The 26,713-nt window shown below is 43.9% G+C and overlaps 1 protein-coding gene across 2 annotated transcripts; it reads left to right on the top strand.

Annotated features, from left to right (window-relative positions):
• Positions 1-4,476: 4,476 nt before the first annotated feature.
• On the top strand, positions 4,477-14,365 carry LOC311136486 (protein YIPF5). Of its 2 annotated transcripts, none has more exons than XM_084170627.1 (6): positions 4,477-4,582; positions 8,319-8,441; positions 8,679-8,845; positions 11,932-12,077; positions 12,230-12,411; positions 12,604-14,365. In XM_084170627.1, exons 2-6 carry the CDS (start codon positions 8,329-8,331, stop codon positions 12,764-12,766), a joined length of 771 nt encoding a protein of 256 aa, XP_084026753.1. In that variant the 5' UTR covers positions 4,477-4,582; positions 8,319-8,328; the 3' UTR covers positions 12,767-14,365. The 2 variants fall into 2 exon arrangements, with proteins under 2 accessions (XP_084026753.1, XP_084026754.1); XM_084170628.1 differs by having other exon boundaries at positions 4,485-4,573.
• Positions 14,366-26,713: the final 12,348 nt, after the last annotated feature.

The following is a 26,713-nucleotide window of genomic DNA, read 5'->3' as shown; positions in this document are numbered from 1 at the left end:
CCCTTGACTTTTTCCACACTTTGTGGAAAAAATCCTCAGCAATCTACACACAATACCCCATAATGACAAAGCGAAAACAGGTTTGTAGAAATGTTAGTAAATGTATTAAAAATAAAAAACAGAAATACAAACAGGTAAAAACTGGAAAACAAGGACTACAGCAAAACAGGAGTACGGGAAAAACGCGGGTAAGCTTGACAAGACAAGACGAGCTGGCAACAGACAAACAGACAACACTGGTATAAATACACAGGGAATAATGGGGACAAATGGGAGACACCTGGGCGCATACCTGGTTGACCGGGGTGCCGGCGGTGGAACTCAGCGATGAGGCCTGGGTCCAGGATGTCCCTAGCGGGGACCTAGCACCTCTCCTCTGGGCCATAACCCTCCCAGTCAACCAGGTACTGGAATCCCCTGCCCCGCGGTCGAACCTTCAGGAGGCGCCTCACCGTGTACGCCGGTTGACCTTCAATGAGACGGGGAGAGGGAATGTTCTCCATATGGCCCACCAGAGTACTCGCCCCTACCGTTGAACCTGGTCTTTTAGTGGACAGGAGGACACGAAATGACCAGTAGTCCCGCAATACAGACAACTCTTAGTGTTAAGCCTGTGTAAACGTTCAGCTGGAGACAACCTAGCTCTGCCTAGTTGCATCGGCTCGGGAAGAGGCGAATCGGCAGACTTCGGAAACTCTCTGGGAAACTCGGGTAGCCTCTGATTCTCTCGGAGACGGAGACGACGGGGACTTCCGGGATGCCTCGGAGGTGAGGTGGAATCCTTGGGCGGGCGAGTGGAATCGGACCTCCTCTCCTTCCCACGTTCCCGCAGCCGCCCATCGATCCAGATAGTCAAGGCGATAAGCGAGTCGAGATCCATAGGTAGTTCCCGGGCTGCTAGCTTGTCCTTAACTTCCTCAGATAATCCGTGCAGGAACGTGTCGAACAGCAATTCCGGGTTCCATGCACTCTCAGCCGCCAGCATGCGGAAATCCACCGCATAGTCTGCCACACTGCGGGAGTATTGCCGAAGCTGGAGTAACTTACGGCCAGCCTCTCTCCCGGACAATGGAGAATCAAAAACCTTCTTCACCTCGTCCACAAACTCCTCCAGACTAAAGCCTACGGCAGACTGTTGTTCCCACACTGCCGTAGCCCAGGCGAGAGCCCTCCCGGACATCAGCGCGATGAGGTACGCTATCTTCGAGTGGTCCGAGGGGAAGGAGGAGGGCTGCAATTCAAAGATGAGGGAACACTGAGCGAGAAATGCCCAACAGGTTCCCGACTCTCCAGCGAAGTGTTCCGGTGGAGGTAAGCAGGGTTCTCGGGAAGCCGGGGTGGCCGGGAGAGACGCGCTGTTGACAACCGGGTTACTGACGGGCTGGGAGGTTACCGTCGTGGTAGGCTGCCTAACAGACAAACCACGGAATTGCTCCAGCAATGTATTCAATGCGCGGTCATGGCGTTCGGCCAAGGTCTGGAAACCCTCCATAAGACCACGCAGCAACTCCTCGTGCCTCCCAATGGTGGCTCCTTGGGAGGAGATGGCATTGTGGAGCTGGTCCGAGTCTGCTGGGTCCGTCATGGCCAATTCGTACTATCAAGACTCAGGATAAGTCCCAGACAGTTCGAAATAGCAAAAAGTTTATTTACAAAAACAGGGGGCAGGTAAACGACAGGTCAAGGGCAGGCAGAGGTCAGTAATCCAGAGCAGAGCCCAAAGGTACAGCTCAGGGTCGGGGCAGGTAGAGGTCGGTAATCCAGAACAGTGTCACAAGGTACAGAACGGCAGGCAGGCTCAGGGTCAGGGCAGGCAGAATGGTCAAAACCGGGAAAAACTGGAAAACAGCGACTAGAGCAAAACAGGACTACGGGAAAAACGCGGGTAAGCTTGATGAGACGAACTGGCACAGACAAACAGAAAACACTGGTATGAATACACAGGGGATAATGGGGACAAATGGGAGACACCTGGTGGGGGTTGGAGACAAGCACAAGACAGGTGAAACCGATCAGGGTGTGACAGTCATGTCTGGAGGAAACCTGGCACCATCCCTACGGTGAAGCATGGTGGTGGCAGCATCATGCTGTGGGGATGTTTTTTAGTGGCAGGGACTGGGAGACTAGTCAGGATCGAGGCAAAGATGAACGAAGCAAAGTACAGAGAGATCCTTGCTCCAGAGTGCTCAGGACCTCAGGCTGGGGTGAAGGTTCACCTTCCAACAGCCAAGACAACGCAGGAGTGGCTTCGGGACAAGTCTCTGAATGTCTTTGAGTGGCCCAGCCAGAGCCCGGACTTGAACCCGATCTAACATCTCTGGAGAGACCTGAAAATAGCTGTGCAGCAATGCTCCCCATCCAACCTTACAGAGCTTGAGAGGATCTGCAGAGAAGAATGGGAGAAACTCCACAAATACAGGTGTGCCAAACTTGTAACATCAGACCCAAGAAGACTCAAGGCTGTAATCGCTGCCAAAGGTGCTTCAACAAAGTACTGAGTAAAGGGTCTGAATACTTATGTAAATGTAATATTTCCGTTTTTTAATAAATTAGCGAACATTTCTAAAAACCTGTTTTTGCTTTGTCATTATGGCGTATTGTGTGTAGATTGATGAGGGGGAAAAACAATTAAATCTATTTTAGAATAAGGCTGTAACGTAACAAAATGTGGAAAAGGTCAAGGGGTCTGAATACTTTCCGAATGCACTATACATTTTACGGACACAGTATATTTTACATGAGTTATCTTTTGTTTGTTTTCAGTCTCAGCCTTCAACTACCCTCAACCCCTCCCATCTATCTCTGAAGACCATCCACTTTTCATTTCTAGCTGCCATATATTTTTCCACTGTGCTGTGATGTTTCACAAAAGTTCTGAACATTTCTATTCTCATAGTTTCTACAGATTGTAAATTAAAGATAAACATTTTTGCTTAGAGTCCTGTCAATTCGGTCAAAATATCCAGAGGTGGACTTCTATGGATTTTTTGTGCGTCTGCTGCTCAGAGGGAGAGGGCGCTGCACATTTCGAGACTCTGGACGAAAACTGTGTCCTGCTTTGCTCTCCGGAGCAGAGCGCAGCTGAAATAAGTGATAACTGGGGTGGGGTTGAGTGTTAAGGTGGATCAACTGAAGTTGGGGATACCCGGTGTCTGTGATATATGCCGTTTGGTGCGACGCAGACCCTGTCTGAGGATACCATGTCTGTCCTTCTGAGTTTTGATGCAAAGGGTTTGCCGGATAAAGTCATGCTAGGGTATACAAGTTAGGTGTCTCAGGTGCCAAACTGATGGTCATGTTGCAGCAGTATGTAGGAGGGAGATTATGAGGTGTGAGAAGTGTGGAGAAGGGTATGGGACAAAAGAGTGTGTAGTTTCGGTGGAGAATTTCAATTGTGGGGGTGGCCATGTTGCTGGGGATCAGAAATGTCCCATGCGATTGAGACAGATTGAAGTTTCCAGGGTGAGAGCAGTGCAGAAAGGGTCAAATCCATGTGCAGACCATTGCAGTATCTTAAATGTAGCATGTTTGGCCACATGGCAAGTTTGGATACACAGTGTGCAATTGGGGTGGGAACCATGCTCCCGAGTTCCAGGAGTGCCATGTAATGGTGAAGGAGGTTGAAGTAGCAAATATCCGGGCTGTCCACCAGGTCTCCTATGCAGAGGCAGTACAAATAGCTGAAGGAGCAAGTGCAAATGAGGAAGAAATGGCAATTTTACATTTTAGTCATTTAGCAGACGCTCTTATCCAGAGCAACTTACAGTTAGTGAGTGCATACATTTTCATACTGGCCCCCCTTGGGAAACGAACCCACAACCCTGGCGTTGCAAGCGCCATGCTCTACCAACTGAGCTACAGGGGACTATTGAACAAAACCCTTACCCTGCAAGCCTAAATGTTCCCCCTCGTCTCAACTACTGATAAAAAGCAATGCCTTAATTGTCAGTTTGAATTGGAGCTGAATGCGAACGGGACGCTCACACCTTCCTATACAGACTGGGGTGACGCAGACTGAAGGGAGATGATGACACCAGATGAGGCATACATACTGATGAGGCAATGAATGCCCCTCAGCCTGAAGAAAGTGTTGTTCATCAATTGAGGCATCCTGAAGTACTGATAGTGAAGAAGGTGGATTTTGTTGCGTTTATTGCACAGGTGATACATTGTACAAGTCAAACTAACAAGAATTCAAAGAAACCTGATATAATTGTGAATGCAGCATAAAGGGTTTTGGATCGCCAGGACTTTACGGCTGAAACATTGCAGGGAATACTGTCTGAAGATGTGCTTCCCTCTCAGACCCCAGAGCCTGTAGTTATCGTAGTAGACGTTTGAATCGGACTATATTATTATGTTTTTGTTCACCCTTTCCCTATTTCCATGTGTTTTTCTGCGTTAAAGTTCCCCAGTTTTCACTCTACACAGCAGGTGGCGCCATGCACCTCTAACATATATTTGCGGACCGCCATTATACCATCGAAGAAGAAGACCCGGAAAACATTCCTTTATTTTTTTCTAGACACGTAGCTAGCAACGAAGTCCAGTGTTGAATTGTTCAACGTTGCAGGTAACAACGGTTAGTATTGCTTAGTCAAATCCATGTAACAGTAAAAACACGTTTATAGCTTGATTAAATATTGTATCGAGGCCCACATTCATTTTAGCGTCGCGAGCCGCCTGATCCCGTGAGTTTAACGTTACATTAAAAGCTGCACGGATATCAATGGTAACTAGCTATTATTTCCAGACTGATACTATAAGTAGGACAGCGGTGTGGTAATCAGTCTGAAAAATTACGAGGCTACATTCCATTTATTAGTCTGCGCTAGCTAACTAGCTAGCCATCGTTAGCTATCCACCCTGACTGTCTGCGTTAACTTAGCTAGGCATCCAGCTACATTTACATTTACATCATTTAGCAGACGCTCTTATCCAGAGCGACTTACAGTTAGTGCATACATGATTCTTTTTTATTTTCATACTGGCCCCCCGTGGGAATCAAACCCACAACCCTGGCGTTGCAAACGCCATGCTCTACCAACTGAGCTACCTCCCTAGCTAGTTAGCTAACATCAAATACATGTGCCTAGTTAGCTAGCTAACGTTAAATACCACATTTTTAGTAAACTAGCTAACAAACCAGCTAGATGGCAAATGTTCTATTTCAAATAACATTGCCCTACATTTTTTACTTGCTTGCTAGCTAGCTAACGTTAACTGACCTAGCTAACGTTGGGTTAACGTTCTTTGCGTGGTTGTCATGGCGCTGTAAAGTAGCCTAAACAATGAGCTCTGTAAATGTTGTAGCTACATATGTTGTGTTTAAGTGTTTGTTTGTTTCCTAATCAGCGTTTTTGTTTTTAATAAGTTGTTGTTTGGATATCTGGTTATTTTTACCCACGGAGTTTCAGGACTGATGTCATGTTGACTTGTCTGGTTTGGCTAGCTAGCTGGCTAAAGTTTGCATTTAAAAGATTCATATCAGCACCAGCTTCTTGATCAATGAGACCAGACCCCATTATGGCAGAGAGGTCGTCGTGGGGATGACTACTGTTCTAGACTGATGTATGGTGGGCCTTTTTTGCGCTGTAGCAGCGGCAGAGGAATCACCCACGTGGGCGCTACACGTCAGTTGTGGAAGAGTATGAAGTCACCACAATGCAAATAAGTTGTCAAACTTTTGTGTCATCTTCGATGATTTTAAATGTATTATCCACATGCGTGGTTGTATTGTTTTACATTGTCATACATGCAGTGCATTTGGAAATTATTCAGACCCCTTGACTTTTTCTAAATTTTCTTACAGCCTTATTCTAAAATTGATTACACACTACCCCATAATGAGAAAGCAAAAACAGGTTTAGACGTTTTTAGCTAATTTATGAAAAAGAATAATAAAAGAACCCTGGAAATATCACATTTACGTAAGTATTCAGACCCTTTACTCAATACATTGAAGCACCTTTGGCAGCGATTACAGCCTAGAGTCTTCTTGGATATGACGCTACAAGCTTGTCACACCTGTATTTGTGGAGTTTCTCCCATTCTTCTCTGCAGATCCTCTCAAGCTCTGTCAGGTTGGATGGGGAGCGTCGCTGCACAGCTATTTTCAGGTCTCCAGCGATGTTCGAGCGGGTTCAAGTCCGGACTCTGACTGGGCCACTCAAGGACATTCAGAGACTTGTCCCGAAGCAACTCCTGCGTTGTCTTGGCTGTGTGCTTAGGGTCATTGTCCTGTTGGCAGGTGAACCTTCGCTCCAGTCTGCACGCTCTGGAGCAGGTTTTCATCAAGGAGCTCTCTGTACTTTGTGCCATTCATCTTTACCTCGATCCTGACTAGTCTCCCAGTCACTGCCGCTGAAAAATATCCCCACAGCATGATGCTGCCACCGCCATGTTTCACCATAGGGATGGTGCCAGGTTTCCTCCAGACGTGACGCTTGGCATTCAGGCCAAAGAGTTACATCTTGGTTTCAATAGACCAGAGAATCTTGTTTCTCATGGTCTGAGAGTCTTTAGTTGTCTTTTAGCAAACTCCAAGCGGGCTGTCCTGTGCCTTTTACTGAGAAGTGGCTTCCGTCTGGCCACTCTACCATAAAGGCCTGATTGGTGGAGTGCTGCAGAGATGAAAACCTTCTGGAAGATTCTCCCATCTCCACAGAGGAACTCTGCAGCTCTGTCAGAGTGACCATTGGGTTCTTGGTCACCTTCCTGACCAAGGCCCTTCTCCCCCGATTGCTCAGTTTGGCTGGGTGGCCAGCTCTAGGAAGAGTCTTGGTGGTTCCAAACTACTTCCATTTAAGAATGATGGAGGCCACTGTGTTCTTGGGGATCTTCAATGCTGCAGAAATTTTTTGGTACCCTTCCCCAGATGTTTGCCTCGACACAATCCCGTCTCTGAGCTCTACGGACAATTTCTTCCAGCTCATGGCTTGGTTTTTGCTCTGACATGCACTGTCAACTGTGGGACCTTATATAGACAGGTGAGTGCCTTTCCAAATCATGTCCAATCAATTAAATTTACCACCGGTGGATTCCAATAATAATAATATGCCATTTAGCAGACGCTTTTATCCAAAGCGACTTAGTCATGCGTGCATACATTTTTGTGTAAGGGTGGTCCCGGGGATCGATGAAGTTGTAGAAACATCTCAAGGATGATCAATGGAAACAGGATGCACCTGAGCTCAATTTTCGAGTCTCATAGCAAAGGGTCTGAATACTTATGTAAATAAGGTATTTCTGTTTATTTTTAATACATTTGCAAAACTTTCTACGCCTGTTTTCGCTTTGCCATTATGGGGTGTTGTGTGTAAATTGATGGAAAACAATTATTTAATACATTTTAGAATTAGGCTGTAACGTAACAAAATGTGGAGATATATATATATATATACATACATACACACTGTGCATTCAGAAAGTATTCAGACCCCGGCTCTATGAACACTCAATGAACTACACTGACACTCCAACATACACTTATGCTCACACATGCATATTGACGCCACACACTTTCACACTCTTCACATACGCTGCTGCTACTCTGTTTATTATCTATCATTATTGCCTAGTCACTTTTACCCCTACCTACATGTACATATTACCGTAACTACCTTGTACACCTGCACATTGACTCTGTACTGGTACTCCTTGTATAGCTAGTCTCCTTATTGTTTTAGTTTGCACATGTTTGTTGCTTTTTAACTCTGCGTTGTTGGGAAAGGGCTCGTAAGTATGCATATCACGGTGAAGTCGACACCTGACTTGTTGTATTCGGCACGTGACATAAAATTGTATTTGATTTAGCTTGAACTTTGTTGGTTGGCTAGCTGGCCACTAGTTTAACTAGCTAAGTGGCTAGCTAGGTAAAGTCACATCAAGAGGAAATACCGTTGGAAACTAACATTAGACAGCTAGGTAACTAACGTTAGAGTTGCGTAGCTAGTTGGATAGTTAGTTAACCAACCAGGTATATGTTTTCTGTAATCCTGAATATAGCTAAGTTTGCCACTACCATTAAGATTGGAAGGGAACTTAGCTAGCGGTAAGTAAGACTGTCAAGCCACAGATGAAAAGGGGAAGTATCTTTGGTGCAGCTGCATCAAATGGCGTTCCCCTTGATGCTAAGTTTCTAGCGAGCAAACTGATCTACATGAAAAGATGCAGACCAGGAGCAAGGGCAGCAATACACACTAACTTCCTAGATACCAATGCATCAAGCTGTGCTAAACTAGCCATCAATTGAATCCTGTTTACACCATTTTCTCCTCCAGCCGTACAATGCACATTAACTTTTTTTTTTTTTGCAGACGGTCAGAAATGTCAGGGTTTGACAACTTAAACACAGATTTCTACCAGTCCAGTTACAGTGTCGATGACCAAGGCCAACCCACTGGATATGGCAACAGTAACACAGAAGACCCCTACAAACAGTATGTTTAGTCAACCTGTACAAATTGCATTGATCCCAGTTACTTATCTGTAACTCACTGTGATCTGAAAATACACAGGCCTGTCAACAATTTGAAAACAATGCATTTTCCCCTCTGTCTCTCAAGGGCCTGTTTTGCTAGTATTGTTCTCTATGTGTTGCTTACTAGCTTGATGCATACTGTTTTTAACAAAGCCATGAAGGTTTTCTGAGAAGTGTGCCTATGTGACCCTCCCAGGGGTCAGTATGACTACTCCCAACCGATGGGATACCCAGCCCCAGGGATGATGCAACCCCAGCAGCCCTACACAGGCCAAATCTACCAGCCCACACCAGCTTTCACACCTTCCCCCACACAGTCCATGTATGGCAGCAGCTTTGACGACGAGCCCCCGCTGCTGGAGGGTAAGGATAACCCGGTGGTGAGACTCCATAGGGAAAGGGGTGGTAAAGAATGCTAACTCAATTGCTTGATCCCAAATCAAGCCCTTTCCTCTACCTCCCTAAGTACTTTTGTTGATCTGAGAGGATTGGCTAGTTGAAGCCAGGTGGAGCTTTTATATTTGATCTTTACCTCTCAGATTTACTCTGAAGCATAGGAGCTTCATACTAGGGATTTGGGGAATGAAGACTAACTTCTCAAGGTATGAGAGTGGTCAGGGGAGTACATACCAAAAGGATCCGACTCTCGTTCATTTCTCTCAAGTCAGAACAGTGCTAGCCAGAGCCCGGCGCAGTAAATGGCTGGGAAAATGTACCTCAATCCAGGGATGGAATATGTTGTTGTACTCCTAGGGCTCTATTTAATCTGTATCTCGGAAGTTCAGCGTTACAGCGTGATTAAAATGTAAAGGCGATGTTCCCACATTAGCGGAGACTGCAGTCACGGTTAACGCTGCATATGTCGGCTCAATCTGAAATTACCTTTACATTTCTATCGCAATCTGTAACGCTTCAGCGATAGATTGAATAGAGCCCCTAATCAAAATTATGAAAGGTGAATCAAGGAGATTGAAATACTCCCAGTTTTTAATTAAACTGCCGTTTTCATCAGCATGCTAGGCTAGCTAATGCGAAAGCAACCCATCGGATTCAACTGCACTTCCGGTAGCTACTCGCCCCAACGCTAGGCGTTGCATTTTCATGGAATCCAATGGGCTGCTATAGCATTAGCTAACCTAACATGCTGTCGAAAACAGCAGTTTAATTAACTAGCTGTATTTCAATCATTTTGATTCTTAATAATTTCCAGATGATTTGGAGTACAATGACATACACTACATTGCCAAAAGTATGTGGACACCTGCTCGTCGAACATCTCCAAAATCATGGGCATTAATATGGAGTTGGTCCCCTCCCTTTGCTGCTATAACAGCCTCCACTCTTCTTTGAAGGCTTTCCACTAGATGTTGGAACATTGCTGCAGGGGACTTGCATTAGTGAGGTTGGGCACTGATGTTGGGCGATTAGGCCTGGCTAGCAGTCGGCGTTCCAATTCATCCCAAAGGTGTTCGATGGGGTTGAGTTTAGGGCTCTGTGCAGGCCAGACAAGTTCTTCCCCACCGATCTCAACAAACCATTTCTGTATGGACCTCGCTTTGTGCACGGGGCATTGTCATGTTGAAACAGGATTCCCCAAACTGTTGTTACAAAGTTGGAAGTACAGAATCGTCTAGAATGTCATTGTATTCTGTAGCGTTAAGATTTCCCGTCACTGGAACTAAGGGGCCTAGCCCGAACCATGAAAAACGGGACCAGACCATTATTCTTCATCCACCAAACTTTACAGTTGGCACTATGCATTCGGGCAGGTAGCGTCCTCCTGGCTTCCGCCAAACCCAGGTTCGTCCATCGGACTGCCAGATGGTGAAGCGTGATTCATCACTCCAGAGAACGCGTTTCCACTGCTCCAGAGCCCAATGGCGGCGAGCTTTACACCACTCCAGCCGATGCTTGGCATTGAGCATGGTGATCTTAGGCTTGTGTGCGACTGCTCGGCCATGGAAACCCATTTCGTGAAGCTCCCGACTAACAGTTTCTGTGCTGATGTTGCTTCCAGAGGCAGTTTGGAACTCTGTAGTGAGTGTTGCAACCAAGGACAGACGATTTTTACGCGCTATGTGCTTCAGCACTCGGCGGTCCCGTTCTGTGAGCTTATGTGGCCTATCACTTCGCGGCTGAGCCGTTGTTGCTCCTAGACGTTTCCATTTCACAATAACAGCACTTACAGTTGTCCGGGGCAGCTCTAGCAGGGCAGAAATTTGACGAACTGACTTGTTGGAAAGGTGGCATCCTATGACGGTGCCACGTTGAAACTCACTGAGCTCTTCAGTAAGGCCATTCCACTGCCAATGTTTGTCTATGGAGAATGTATGGCTGTGTGCTCGATTTTATACACCTGTCAGCAACAGGTGTGGCTGAAATAGCCGAATCCACTAATTTGAAGGGGTGTCCACATACGTTTGTGTATATATAGTGTATTCCATCCCTATGTTTGAGGTACAGTATGTTTTCCCAGCCATATACCGCGCTGGGCTCTGACTGTCCACATTCCGGCATAGCACCGTTCCGACTCGAGAGAGAAATGAACGAGTCAGATCCTTTTGGCTTGGGAGCACATAGAGATATATATAGAGGACTCTATTGCCCAAAAGCCAATTTTAGCATGGGCAGCAACATTGAGGACTTTCACCATTTTGAAGTAGTCTACTGGGTGAGACTTCCTATGGGTTAAGGAAGGATCACATAATTCCATCCAGGTCACCAGGAGGGATCAGCCAATTAATTATACTTGTGAGTAAACATTCCATAAATGCTGGTGGCAGTAAATCGCCAACCTTGGCTTTATACTTGTTCAAACAACACTCCAGGTGGCAGTATGTACCTTTCAGTTTGTTTACCAACTCATAGAAGTAGTAGAAGAAAATTGACTACTTCAAACTGGGGATGGCCTCAATGGCGCTAGCCGTGCGCTCAGATGCCATAACGGGACAGATGCAACGTTGTGATCTCTATACATCTCTATGTGGGAGCACTATGATGGGTTTAAATGTCTTTAGTGGGATCTCTATCCATGTTGCACTCCCCTGAGACCGGAAGGCCTAGTTAAACCAGTAGAGTGGCCCAGTTGTGTGCACTAAATGGGTCAGCAGTCAGGGATCACCAGGGCCATCCTGCTAAGCTGATAAATGTCTCTAAGTAAGGTGATAGTCTTATTTTGGAGATGAGCATAAATCTTCCACTCATCTGATACATTAGTGTGTCGTAGTGAGAGGTGTTCTCTTGATACAAAATAAATGTTTGTTGCTTTTAATTTCCTTTTAACCTGAAAAGGTGTATGTAATTCTAGGAGGTATAGAGAATTGTTTTAGTAAGGTTCTCTTTTTTTCAGACTATATTGTAAGAATGAGTTGTCCCTTCTCTCACCCAACTCTTTCGCTTATATCTGACATTGCTTTAATATCCTTTCATGCTTTTGCTGTACCTCACAGAATTGGGCATTAACTTTGACCACATCTGGCAGAAGACCCTGACAGTGCTCCACCCCATGAAGGCAGCAGATGGTAACATTATGAACGAGACTGACCTGGCTGGGCCCATGGTGTTCTGTCTGGCCTTCGGAGCCACCTTACTTCTGGTAAGAACTATTCTATTACTAATGCAGTACAGCACATGTATTTGTCATTATACCTTGTGCAATAACATTGTCTGCCTTGTGAAGAAATGACTGTAAATTCAGATGGCTGATGAGTTGTCCATATGGTTCCTGTCTGTGTCTATCTGCTACAGACAGGAAAGATCCAGTTTGGCTATGTGTACGGCATCAGCGTCATCGGCTGCCTGGGGATGTACTGCCTCCTCAACCTAATGAGCATGACAGGTGTGTCGTTTGGCTGTGTCGCCAGTGTACTGGGCTACTGCCTGCTACCCATGATCCTCCTTGCCAGCTTCGGAATCATCTTCTCTTTACAGTAAGTACAAACATGGGCCTGAGAATAGAGGTAGATCTGTGGAGTGTCAGGTGGTGTACAACATAATATGAGCCTACAGTAAAATGACTGATTTACTTTTGATGCTCTATTTGTTTATGGAGAATTCAATTGCACATTTTCTTACCAAACATTTTGCCAACTGATCTAACTAGCTTTTCTTTACCTTTTCAGAGGCATGTTTGGAATAATCATCGCAGCCACGATAATTGGCTGGTGCAGTTTCTCCGCTTCCAAGATCTTCATCTCGGCCCTGGCCATGGACAGACAGCAGCTTCTGGTGGCGTACCCCTGTGCACTTCTCTACGGGGTGTTCGCCCTCATCTCTGTCTTCTGAACTGTGCCTCCGTCTGTTTTGTCGTCTACACCATGCAGGAAAACGGCCCAGCAAACCCAACTAAGGACCAGTAAGAGGTGCTGCTGTGCTGCACTCCCATCACAGTGCAGTGGTGTGGCCAGCTACCCTGTCAGTTGCATTCCACTTTTACACCCGCCGACAGGGGTCAGCGCAAGAGTATCAATTCCAAACCCCTTCTTTTCAGGACTAAGGACCCATCCACAGACCACCGCAATCTTATATTTCATGTATAACTTGTTCTTTATTCTGTGTGTGTTTGTTTTTTGTTTCTAAGATTAATTTGAGCTTTGAGGCCTTCAGAAAATGGTTTGCACAGGTATTTTAAATGTTATTCAACTGAAGCAGGAGACTTGAAATGGAGTTGTTAGAATAAGACCTTTTCGCATAGATTAACTATCTCTTATATCAACAGCCCTCTCATGCATACATACACGTCTGGGTACTCAGAGGTCTCCTTACAACTCAGAAAATACATGTTTTATAAACCTGCTATCATTTTCACTCCATTTTATCTGTCCCGTTATCCCTTTCTTATAACTATTTAAATTGCTGAAACATGAGGCGCTGCCTGACCAAAGCTCTGCCGTGTGGCATTCTCCACTGTATTTCCCAGCCCTGTATGTGGTCAGGGATGTGTTGGTTATGCAGCTTGTGTGATTGTAAACTTTGGTCAGTCAAAGTGCCTGCGTGATGACACAGCTGTACACACACTGCACACACTCAAGTTATGTCCAAAATGAATAAAAAAATAGATATTTGTGAGGTTAAAATGTTCTCCATCTTTATTGTAAGTTGATAGTTTGTTGTTCAAGATCACATTAACCGCACTGCAGGGCCCTGGCCTACTGTGCTGTTAAGATTTTCTTGTATATCCACATTTTTCCACTAACAGAAAAGGCGTGACAAGGCTGTCAGCTGTGTTTAATGGTATTGTACTACAGGTCGGTCAAACCACACAAGAAGTATCTCACAGATCCTTTGAGATTTTCTGTCTCTTAGTTTTGAACCATTATTTCCATGAAGTTTGCATTTGATCGGTTTTCTGTGATGCGTTTTTGAGCTTGTATTTTAGCTGCAGGTTGACATGGCACATGAGTGCATTGTTTAACTGTTGTCATAGTTTCTTTTACTGTTCACTTTGGAATGATACTACATTGTGGCTGTGAATTTTGGTTTCGAACAAAGCTGTCACCTGAAAGGCACTGTTAATGAGCACGGTTTTATGGTCATCAGTGGTTTCTCTCGGTTTTCCTTTAACTTTTGTGCTAAACCTGAGCTCCTCAAGGGATGCCATTTTATATAGCCCTCCTAAGCATAATGCAAAAATTAAAATGGAGTGCTTTTCTATTTCAACAAACTGTACGTAATGGGACACTTTGCATTTAAAGCAACCAAGAGCCATTTATAGTGCTGCTCCTATATGGCCAAGTATTTATATACTGTAGAATTTGTTTTGTACATTGAAAAGTCCCAATGTTGTTCTTTTGTCATGTTGAAATTCTTGATAAATGGGCCAAGCGTCGTGCTTGTGTGGTTTTATCAGCCACTATCTAAATAAAACATTGGTCATACATGTAATATATGGTTTCATTTTTACATACACATGATGTGCTGTCCGTAGCCCATTTTATTATTTCTCATGCTTTCAGCCTGAAACAATGGTTTGGGGTTTTTGGAGTTCATCCTGTAATGACTGAGTGGTGGAACCAAAACCATATTTTTCTCTACTGCAGTGGTCATTCATCCTGGTCCTGGAGCGCTACCCTCTTGTAGGTTTCTGCTCCAACCCCATTTGTAACTAACCTGATGCAGTTTATCAACCAGCTAATTATTAGAATCAGACCGACAGCTCGGTGCATTCAACATGTCAATACCTCTCACAAATACAAGTAGTGAAGAAGTCAATCTCTCCTCCAATTTGAGCCAGGAGAGATTGACATGCATATTAATAACGTTAGATCTCTGTGTACATCCAAGGGCCAGCCGTGCTGCCCTGTTCTGAACCAATTGCAATTTTCCTAAGTCCCTCTTTGTGGCAACTGACCACACGACTGAACAGTATTCCAGGTGTGACAAAACTAGGGCCTGTAGGACCTTTCTTGTTGATAGTGCTGAATCAATATGTTTTGACCATGCCAGTTTACAATCCAGGGTTACTCTAATCAGTTTAGTCTCAACATGCTCAATTACCACATTATTCATTACAAGATAAAATCAAATCAATACAACAGGTGTAAACATTACAGTGAAATGCTTACTTACAAGCCCCTAACCAACAATGCAGTTTTTAAGAAAATAAAAAAAAGTGTTAAGTAAAAAATACAAAAAGAGCAAATAATTTAAGAGCAGCAGTAAAATAAAACAACAGTAGGGAGGCTATATACACGGGGTACCGGTACAGAGTCAGTGTGCAGGGGCACCGGTTAGTCGAGGTAATTGAGGTAATATGTACATGTGGGTAGAGTTAAAGTGACTATGCATAAATAATAAACAGAGTAGCAGCAGCGTAAAGGATGGGGTGGTGTGGGGTGGGGGGGCAATGCAAATAGTCCGGTTAGCCATGATTAGCTGTTCAGGAGTCTTATGGCTTGGGGGTAGAAGCTGTTAAGAAGCCTTTTGAACCTAGACTTGGCGCCCCGGTACAGCTTGCCGTGCGGTAGAAGAGAGAACAGTCTATGACTAGGGTGGCTGGAGTCTTTGACAATTGTTAGGGCCTTCCTCTGACACCGCCTGGTATAGAGGTCCTGGATGGCAGGGCTGTACGCACTACCCTCTGTAGTGCCTTGCAGTCGGAGGCCAAACAGTTGCCATACCAGGTGGTGATGCAACCAGTCAGAATGCTCTCAATGGTGCAGCTGTAGAACTTTTTGAGGATCTGAGGACCCATGCCAAATATTTTCAGTCTCCTGAGGGGTAATAGTCTTTGTCGTGCCCTCTTCACGACTGTCTTGGTGTGTTTGGACTATGATAGTTTGTTGGTGATGTGGACACCAAGGAACTTGAAGCTGTCAACCTGTTCCACTACAGCCCTGTCGATGAGAATGGGGGCGTGCTCAGTCCTCTTTTTTCCCTGACTTAATGATGGTGTTGGAGTCGTGCCTGGCCATGCAGTCATGGGTGAACAGGGAGTACAGGAGGGGACTGAGCACGCACCCTTGAGGGGCCCCCGTGTTGAGGATCAGCGTGGCAAATGTGTTGTTACCTACCCTTACCACCTGCGGGCGGCCCGTCAGGAAGTCCAGGATCCAGTTGCAGAGGGAGGTGTTTAGTCCCAGGGTCCTTAGCTTAGTGATGAGCTTTGAGGGCACTATGGTGTTGAACGCTGAGCTGTAGTCAATGAATAGCATTCTCACGTAGGTGTTCCTCTTGTCCAGGTGGGAAAGGGCAGTGTGGAGTGCAGTAGAGATTGCATCATCTGTGGATCTGTTAGGGCGGTATGCAAATTGGAGTGGGTCTAAGGTTTCTGGGATAATGGTGTTGATGGTGTTGATGTGAGCCATGACCAGCCTTTCAAAGCGCTTTATGGCTACAGACGTGAGTGCTACGGGTCGGTAGTCATTTAGGCAGGTTATTTTAGTGTTCTTGGACCGTAGAGTGAAGGAAAAGCATCCAACAAGTGCTCAGCATATGTGGGAACTCCTTCAAAACTGTTGGAAAAGCATTCCAGGTGAAGCTGGTTGAGAGAATGCCAAGAGTGTGCAAAGCTGTCATCAAGGCAAAGGGAGGCTATTTGAAGAACCTCAAATATAGTGGGGAAAAAAAGTATTTAGTCAGCCACCAATTGTGCAAGTTCTCCCACTTAAAAAGATGAGAGAGGCCTGTAATTTTCATCATAGGTACACGTCAACTATGACAGACAAAATGAGAAAAAAAATCCAGAAAATCACATTGTAGGATATTTTATGATTTTATTTACAAATTATGGTGGAAAATAAATATTTGGTCAATAACAAAAGTTTCTCAATACTTTGTTATATACCCTTTGTTGGCAATGACACAGGTCAAACGTTTTCTGTAAGTCTTCACAAGGTTTTCATACACTGTTGCTGGTATTTTGGCCCATTCCTCCATGCAGATCTCCTCTAGAGCAGTGATGTTTTGGGGCTGTCGCTGGGCAACACGGACTTTCAACTCCCTCCAAAGATTTTCTATGGGGTTGAGATCTGGAGACTGGCTAGGCCACTCCAGGACCTTGAAATGCTTCTTACGAAGCCACTCCTTCGTTGCCCGGGCGGTGTGTTTGTGATCATTGTCATGCTGAAAGACCCAGCCACATTTCATCTTCAATGCCCTTGCTGATGGAATCTCACGATACATGGCCCCATTCATTCTTTCCTTTACACGGATCAGTCGTCCGTGTCAGCTCTTTGTTAAGTGTTGCAGTCATTTCAGTCGCTGTGATAGCTGACATGTATAGTGTTGAGTCATCCGCATACATAGGTTTACTCAAAGCCAGTGGCATCTCTTTGTAAAGATTGAAAAAAGTAAGGGGCCTAGAATTCCTGATTCTACCTGGATTTTGTTGGAGAGGCTTCCATTAAAGAACACCCTCTGTGTTCTATTAGACAGGTAACTCTTTATCCACAATATAGCAGGGGGTGTAAAGCCATAACACATACGTTTTTCCAGCAACAGACTATGATCGATGATGTCAAAAGCCGCACTGAAGTCTAACAAAACAGCCCCCACAATCTTTTTATCATCAATTTCTCTCAGCAAATCATCAGTGTAAGTGTTGTGTAAGTGCTGTGCTTGTTGTATGTCCTTCCCTATAAGTGTGCTGAAGGTCTGTTGTCAATTTCTTTACTGTAAAATAGCATTGTATCTGGTCAAACACCATTTTCCCCAATAGTTTACTAAGGGTTGGTAACAGGCTAATTGGTCGGCTATTTGAGTCAGTAAAGGGGACTTTACTATCCTTAGGAAGGGGAATAACCTTTGCTTCCCTCAAGACCTGAGGGGACACACTTTCTAGTAGGCTTAAATTGAAAATATGGCAAATTGGACTGGCAATATCGTCCGCTATTATCCTCAGTAATTTTCCATCCAAGTTGTCAGACCCCGGTGACTTGTCATTGTTGATAGACAACAATAATTTTCCACCTTTTTTCACCTCTTCAATCTATCAATCAAATGTATTTATAAAGCACTTTTTACATTAGCAGATGACACAAAGTGCTATACAGAAACCCAGCCTAAAACCCCAAACAGCAAGCAATGCAGATGTAGAAGCACGGTGGCTAGGAAAAATTCCCTAGAAAGGCAGGTACCTAGGAAGAAACCTAGAGAGGAACCAGGCTCTGAGGGGTGGCCAGTCCTCTTTTGGCTGTGCAGGGTGGAAATTATAAGAGTACATGGCCATTTAAGGCCAAATTGTTCTTCAAGATGATCAAATGTTCATAGATGACCAGCAGGGTCAAATAATAATCACAGTGGTTGTAGAGGGTGCAACAGGTCAGTACCTCAGGAGTAAATGTCAGTTGGCTTTTCATAGCCGAGCATTCAGAGGTTGAGACAGCAGGTGCGGTAGAGAGAGAGAGAGTCGAAAACAGCAGGTCCGGGACAAGGTAGCACGTCCGGTGAATAGGTCAGGACACCAGATAAGACAGGAGAATTACATCAGACAAAACAGACTGACCCTAGTCCCCTGGCACATAGACTATTGCAGCATAGATACTGGAGACTGAGACAGGGGTGGGTTGGGGGACACTGTGGCCCCGTCTGACGATACCCCCGGACAGGGCCAACCAGGCAGGATATAACCCCACCCACTTTGCCAAAGCACAGCCCCCACACCACTAGAGGGATATCAACAGACCACCAACTTACTACCCTGAGACAAGGCTGAGTGTAGCCCACGAAGATCTCCTCCACCGCACGAGCCCGAGGGGGCTCAAAACCGGACAGGAAGATCACGTCTGTGACTCAACCCACTCAAGTGACGCACCCCTCCTAGGGACAGCATGGAAGAGCACTAGTAAGCCCCCGTAATAGGGTCAGAGGCAGAGAATCCCAGTGGAGAGAGGGGAGCCAGCCAGGCAGAGACAGCAAGGGCGGTTTGTCGCTCCAGTGCCTTGCCTTTCACCTTCGCACCCCTGGACCAGACTACACTCAATCATAGGACCTACTGAACAGATGAGTCTTCAGGAAATACTTAAAAGTCGAGACCGAGTCTGCGTCTCTCACAAGGATAGGCAGACCGTTCCATAAAAATGGAGCTCTATAGGAGAAAGCCATGCCTCCAGCTGTTTGCTTAGAAAAACCTTGAAATCAGCCCTAGCCTTAACAGGAAGCCAATGTAGAGAGACTAGCACTGGAGTAATATTATCAAGTTTTTTGGTTCTAGTCAGGATTCTAGCAATCTTGGTTAGCACTAACTCAAGTTTATTTAGTGCTTTATCCGGGTAGCCGGAGAGTAGAGCATTGCAGTGGTCTAAACTAGAAGTGACAAAAGCATGGATTAGCTTTTCTGCATCATTTTTGGACAAAACGTTTCTGATTTTTGTAATGTTACGAAGATGGAAAAAAGCTGTCATTGAAATATTCTTGATATGTTCGTCAAAAGAGAGATCAGGGTCCAGAGTAACGCCGAGGTCCTTCACAGTTTTATTTGAGACGACTGTACAGCCATCAAGATGAATTGTCAGATCCAACAGCAAATCTCTTTGTTTCTTGGGACCTAGAACTAGCATCTCTGTTTTGTCAGAGTTTAAAAGTAAAACATTTGCCGCCATCCCCTTCCTTATGTCTGAAACACAGGCTTCCAGGGTAGTCAATTTTGGGGCTTCACCATGTTTCATCGAAATGTACAGCTGTGTGTCGTCCGCATAGCAGTGAAAGTTGACATTGTGTTTCCGAATGACATCACCAAGAAGTAGAATATATAGTGAAAACAATAGTGGTCCTAAAACAGAACCTTGAGGAACGCCGAAACTTACAATGGATTTGTCAGAGGACAAACCATCCAGAGAGACGAACTGATATCTTTCCGACAGATAAAATCTAAACCAAGCAAGAACTTGTCCATGTAGACCAATTAGGGTTTCTAATCACTCCCAAAGAATGTGGTGATCGATGGTGTCAAAAGCAGCACTAAGGTCTAAGAGCATGAGGACAAATGCAGAGCCTTGGTCTGACGCCATTAAAAGGTAATTTACCACCTTCACGAGTGCAGTCTCAGTTCTATGAAGGGGTCTAAAACCAGACTGAAACATTTTGTATACATTTTTTTGTCTTCAGGAAGGCAGTGAGTTGCTGCGCATCAGCTTTTTCTAACATTTTTGAGAGGAATGGGAGATTCGATATAGGCGATAGTTTATTTTACATTTTCCAGGTCAAGGTTTGGCTTTTTCAAGAGAGGCTTTATTACTGCCACTTTTAGTGAGTTTGGTACACATCCGGTGGATAGGGAGCCATTTATTATGTTCAACATAGGAGGGCCAAGCACAGGTAGTAGCTCTTTCAGTAGTTTAGTTGGAATAGGGTCCAGTATGCAGCTTGACGGTTTAGAGGCCATTACTATTTTCATGAATGTGTCAAGAGATATAGGATTAAAAAACTTGAGTGTCTCCATTGATCCTAGGTCCTGGCAGTTCTGTGCAGACTCAGGACAACTGAGCTTTGGAGAAATACGCAGATTCAAAGTGGAGTCCATAATTTGCTTTCTAATGATCATGATCTTTTCATCAAAGAAGTTCATGAATTTATCCCTGCTGAAGTGAAAGCTATCCTATCTTGTTGAATGCTGCTTTTTAGTTAGCTTTGCGACAGTATCCAAATATATTTTGGGTTGTTCTTATTCTCCTCAATTAGGTTGGAAAAATAGGATGATCGAGCAGCAGTGAGGGCTCTTCGATATTGCACGGTACTGTCTTTCCAAGCTAGTCGGTGGAGCACCATTTCCGTTCCAATTTTCTGGAAGCTTGCTTCAGGGCAAATGTTTTTTGTTTTTAGGGGTGTGACTGCATCTAGGGTATTACGCAAGGTTAAATTAAGATCCTCAATTAGGTAATTAACCGATTTTTGTACTCCGATGTCCTTGGGTAGGTGGAGGGAGTCTGGAAAGGCATCTAGGAATCTTTGGGTTGTCTAAGAATTTATAGCACAGCTTTTGTTGATCCTTGGTTGGGGTCTGAGCAGATTATTTGTTGCGATTGCTAATTTAATAAAATGGTGGTCCGATAGTCCAGGATTATGAGGAAAAACATTTAGATCCACAATATTTACTCCACGGGACAAAACTAGATCCAGTGTATGACAGTGGCAATGAGTAGGTCCGGAGACATGTTGGACAAAACCCACTGAGTCGATGATGGCTCCGAAAGCCTTTTGGAGTGGGTCTGTGGACTTTTCCATGTGAATATTAAAGTCACCAAAAATGTGAATATTATCTGCCATGACTACAAGGTCCGATAGGAATTCAGGGAACTCATTGAAGAACGCTGTATACGGCCCAGGAGGCCTGTAAACAGTCGATATAAAAAGTGATTGAGTAGGCTGCATAGATTTCATGACTAGAAGCTCAAAAGACAAAAAGCAGTCTTTTTTTTTTGTAAATTGAAATTTGCTGTCATAAATGTTAGCAACACCTCCGCCTTTGAAGGATGCGTGGGGGATATGGTCACTAGTGTAACCAGGAGGAGAGGCCTCATTTAACACAGTAAATTCATCAGGCTTGGGCCATGTTTCAGTCAGGCCAATCACATCAAGATTATGATCAGTGATTAGTTCATTGACTATGACTGCCTTGGAAGTGAGGGATCTAACATTAAGTAACCCTATTTTGAGATGTGAGATATCACAGTCTCTTTCAATAATGACAGGACTGGAGTAGGTCTTTATTCCAGTGAGATTGCTAAGGCGAACACCGCCATGTTTTGTTTTGCTCAACCTAGATCAAGGCACAGACACGGTCTCAATAGGGATAGCTGAGCTGACTACACTGACTGTGCTAGTGGCAGACGCCACTAAGCTGGCAGGCTGGCTAACAGCCTGCTGCCTGGCCTGCACCCTATCTCATTGTGGAGCTAGAGGAGTTAGAGCCCTGTCTATGTTCATTGATAAGATGAGAGCACCCCTCCAGCTAGGATGGAGTCCGTCACTCCTCAGCAGGCCAGGCTTGGTCCTGTTTGTGGGTGAGTCCCAGAAAGAGGGCCAATTCTCTACAAATTCTATATTTTGGGAGGGGCAGAAAACTGTCTTCCACCCTTACTTTACTGTACATCTGCTTAATACAGATCATTTATTTTCAGAGATAAGTTTCTACCACCATGCGTGTTTTCTGATGAACTCTAAGAGCCCCATGGAAGCTAACTCATTCTGTGTCTTACGACTTACCTACTCACGCTTTCATAAAGAATCCAACATATTATATAAAGGCGATGTGAGGATTTCATGCTTTAAATTTGATATAAATAATTTCCACAGTTTCACACCATCACACAGATACACATGTGTTTGATAGATCTCAACAGGGTCTCAGAGTGTTTCACACACCCCTGTGGCACTGGTCTGTCATTCACAGTAGAACTCTGGCCTCGTGAGGGTGACACAGCTGCCATAGGGTCAAGGCCAGCCCCTTCAGTGTCTCAGACTATAAAAAATCTTACCCATAACACCTTAGAAACCATTTGTGTGGTTATATTTAATAACATGTTTGTTTTAAATGATGCATTGAAGTTAACGCATGGTTGTAAAGAAATTGCATTTAGAGGTCACTGGCCTACAGGAATTCTTCAGGTATTTTAGGCCCATGTTGGTGATTTTTTCATGAACTGGTCAGTGGTCATGATCATGCAATCAATTTCAGGTCCTAATATTTTAGTGCAACAAAGTAGAATGATTCCAAAAACCTCAAAACATGTCTCCAGTTTATTGGTATACCAATTTAATTCTCAACTATGGGGCCAGGTTCCCCCTCTAGGGAGCCCCAGAGAGCTTTTAAGGTTTCTGTTTACAGGAAGTAAGGTCTGTATGAATGTCCCAATTTAAGTCTTGATGCTGTATGGGGTTAATGCATGTCTAACTTATAGTTTAGATACAGTATATGGTCAAATTAACTAATGAAAATGTCATTTTTTTAGGGGGCTAGGATATTTTTACAGAATCTCTAGATGGCAGTGTTGAGTCATACATTGACTGTCCAACTGGCTATCCTGTTGACTATAGAGGATTGTGGGCCATGTTGTCTAACGTTGTATAATTCCAAGTCCATCTGATACATGGTGATTGACTGATTGTTTTTTAAGTGCTCTCTGCCATGGTGAGTGATGACAGAGTGAATGAAAACCTAATTCACTCCTCCTATAATCAATCTGTGATACTGTCAGTGGCCAGCTCTAATGAATAGAAACACAAATGTCCCGAAGCGCTTCCCTGACTTTTAATCAATGAGAACATTTTCATAGAGACATATCTGATTTGTTTTCTTAATCAAGATCCACTGTATGCTTATCTCAATGCATAATTGATATTGCTTGCTGCTTTAAATGGGACTTTTTTAGTTACCGTGAGTGACCACTCTGTAGAATGTAAAAAGTAAACAGTGGTATTTATAAATAATTTTTGCCGTGCTAAGTCTGGATTGCATTACCTCCACTGTTATGGCCAATGTCAAGTAAAACTGTCAAGACACTAGTTACACTCGTCAAATGCAAATCAATGCAAATTCACTCGCCATTACAGTAAACAGCATTTCATCTGTTTGACAAGTGAAAATATATTTTTTCTCAACCATTTTCTTTTTTTTTCACTATCCTTGACTTGCCTTTGACTGATTCAACAAGGAACCAGTTTTTTGAGTCACATGAGAAAAGAGTCCTCAATCTATTTCCTCCCCAAGTGCTACAGTTGAAGTCAGAATTTTACATACACCTTAGCCAAATACATTTAAACTCAGTTTTTCACAATTCCTAACATTCAATCCTAGTAAAAAATCCCTGTCTTAGGTCAGTTAGAATCACCACTTTATTTTAAGAATGTGAAATGTCAGAATAATTTACATTTACATTTACGTCATTTAGCAGACGCTCTTATCCAGAGCGATTTACAAATAGGTGCATTCACCTTATAGCCAGTAGTACAACCACTTTACAATTTTTTTTTTTTTTTTTTTTTTTTTTCTTGTTTCTATTAGAATTAATTTTCTTTTTTTTCTATATTTTTTTATGTTTATTTTATTTTATTTTATTATTATTTTTTAGGGGGGGGGGGGTGGGTTGGGGTAAGGGGGGGGTAGAAGGATTACTTTATCCTATCCCAGGTATTCCTTAAATAATAGTAGCGAGAATGATTTCTTTCAGATTTTATTTCTTTCATCACATTCCCAGTGGGTCAGAAGTTTACATACACTCAATTAGTATTTGGTAGCATTGCCTTTAAATTGTTTATCTTGGTTCAAATGTTTCGTGTAGCCTTCCACAAGCTTCCCACAATAAATTGGGTGAATTTTGGCCCATTCCTCCTGACAGAGCTGGGCTGGTGTAACTGAGTCAGGTTTGTAGGCATCCTTGCTCGCACACGCTTTTTCAGTTCTGCCCACAAATGTTCTATAGGATTGAGGTCAGGGCTTTGTGATGGCCACTCCAATACATTGACTTTGTTGTCCTTAAGCCCTTTTGCCACAACTTTGAAAGTATGCTTGGGGTCATTGTCCATTTGGAAGACCCATTTTTAACCAAGCTTTAACTTCCTGACTGATGTCTTGAGATGTTGCTTCAATATATCCACATAATTTTCCTTCCTCATGATGCCATCTATTTTGTGAAGTGCACCAGTCCCTCCTGCAGCAAAGCACCCCTACAGCATGATGCTGCCACCACCGTGCCTCACGGTTGGGATGGTGTTCTTCGGCTTGCAAGCGTTCCCCTTTTTCCTCCAAACATAACGATGGTCATTATGGCCAAACAGTTCAATTTTTGTTTCATCAGACCAGAGGACATTTCTCCAAAAGGTACGATCTTTGTCCCCATGTGCAGTTGCAAACCGTAGTCTGGCTTTTTTATGGCAGTTTTGGGGCAGTGGCTTCTTCCTTGCTGAGCGGCTTTCAGGTTATGTCTATATAGGACTTGTTTTACTGTGGATATAGATCATTTTTTGTACCTGTTTCCTCCAACATCTTCACAAGGTCCTTTGCTGTTGTTCTGGGATTTATTTGCACTTTTCGCACCAAAATACGTTCATCTCCAGGAGACAGAATGCGCCTCCTTCCTGAACGGTATGACGGCTGCGTGGTCCCATGGTTTTTATACTTGCGTACTATTGTTTGTACAGATGAACGTGGTACCTTCAGGCGTTTGGAAATTGCTCCTAAGGATGAACCAGACTTGTGGAGGTCTACAATTTTTTTTCTGAGGTCTTGGCTGAGTTCTTTTGATTTTCTCATGATGTCAAGCAAAGAGGCAAGGTAGGCCTTGAAATACATCCACAGGTACACCTCCAATTGACTCAAATTATATCAATTAGCCTATCAGAAGCTTCTAAAGCCATGACATCATTTTCTGGAATTTACCAAGCTGTTTAAAGGCGCAGTCAACTTAATCTATGTAAACTTCTGACCCACTGGAATTGTGATTCAGTGAATTATAAGTGAAATAATCTGTCTTTAAACAATTGTTGGAAAAATTACTTGTGTCATGCACAAAGTAGATGTCCTAACGACTTGCCAAAACTATAGTTTGTTAACAAGACATTTGTGGAGTGGTTGAAAAACAAGTTTTAATGACTCCAACCTAAGTGTATGTAAACTTTTGACTTAAACTGTACTGTGTTTGCTCTTACAGAGGTCATCCATTCGTTGTTACTCTGTAGCATGACCCTAGCACATTAAGGGTGTTATGTTTCTGAGAAACGGCTGTATAATAAATGGCCTGTTGGATGGCCACAACAATGGCAGATGTTACATCTGTGAGAGAGCCGGTCCAATAATGATATCAGAAATGATCATGATTAGAGTGTGCTTGCCCTAGGGGAGCAGCGGTGTTTAGTGGAAAATGCAATGATTGGTATTCAGCGACACTGTGCCTTATGTATTTCAAAACCGCCAGCCCCATGAATATTCACTGAGCAGCTGTTACTTGGGCACTGAGTGTGATTTCCCTGCTGCTTCTTTTCTTCATTAGGCTAATTGTCTCACTCAGTGCTCCAGTCGATTCAGAACTCAATGAACTACCTTTCACACACAACAGCCAGCCAAAGTGTGGCTGGCCTGGAGCACTGATGGGTTAGTGAGGAGATAATCGTGCTGTTATTCCAGGTGTGAGGACAAACTGACTGAGAGGATTAGCTAATTTCACTGGTGTTTAGCCCCGCCCCCCCCTTTTCCCCCTCCCCTCCACAACATAGAGTACATACACACAGTGATAAATGCATGCACTGCACCCACACACACACACACACACACACACACACACACACACATACGCAGCCATACACACACAGTAGACACACAGTACACATACATAAATGTGAAGACCTAAATGTATTCATAGTGATTTAGCCTTTGATGTACCCTGCTCAGAATGTATGCCATAAAAGAGAATAGGGGAATAGGTATTGTCAGCTGAATCATTTGAACTGTATGGCTACATGTGCCTCACAACCTCATCAGATTATGTTTATGGTCCTAATTCATGGCCACAGTTATGGCTGCACTGGGCTCAAATTAGGTTATCTGTATTCCAGTCGTGGTCGGTGCCGTTTAAGATAAGGGAGGACGATTTGTATTTTATGAGCATGGCCTTATTTCTATTACAGCATAAAATGTAAAAAAATTGATGACTGTCATTCATATTCCATTCACCCAGCTCAATGTAACATCGATAGGTTTAGGCTACTACATAATACTCTAATTTTCCCTTTACCATCATGAGGTTGCAACAACCTAGCCTATGAAAGAATAAAACGTAGGTGCACAGGTCGAGAGAAACA

This window comes from Coregonus lavaretus (assembly GCF_964263955.1).
Source record: "Coregonus lavaretus genome assembly, chromosome: 10".
NCBI classification, from domain to species: Eukaryota; Metazoa; Chordata; class Actinopteri; order Salmoniformes; family Salmonidae; genus Coregonus; species Coregonus lavaretus.
Note: the sequence above shows the minus strand (reverse complement) of the source record. Positions and strands in the feature narration are given on the sequence as shown.

Coding starts and splice junctions, on each gene's coding strand:
- LOC311136486 (XM_084170627.1), top strand. CDS start 8,329: ATGTCAGGGTTTGACAACTTAAACACAGATTTCTACCAGTCCAGTTAC. Junction 8,846..11,931: donor CGAGCCCCCGCTGCTGGAGG/GTAAGGATAACC, acceptor TGTACCTCACAG/AATTGGGCATTAACTTTGAC. Junction 12,078..12,229: donor TCGGAGCCACCTTACTTCTG/GTAAGAACTATT, acceptor TATCTGCTACAG/ACAGGAAAGATCCAGTTTGG.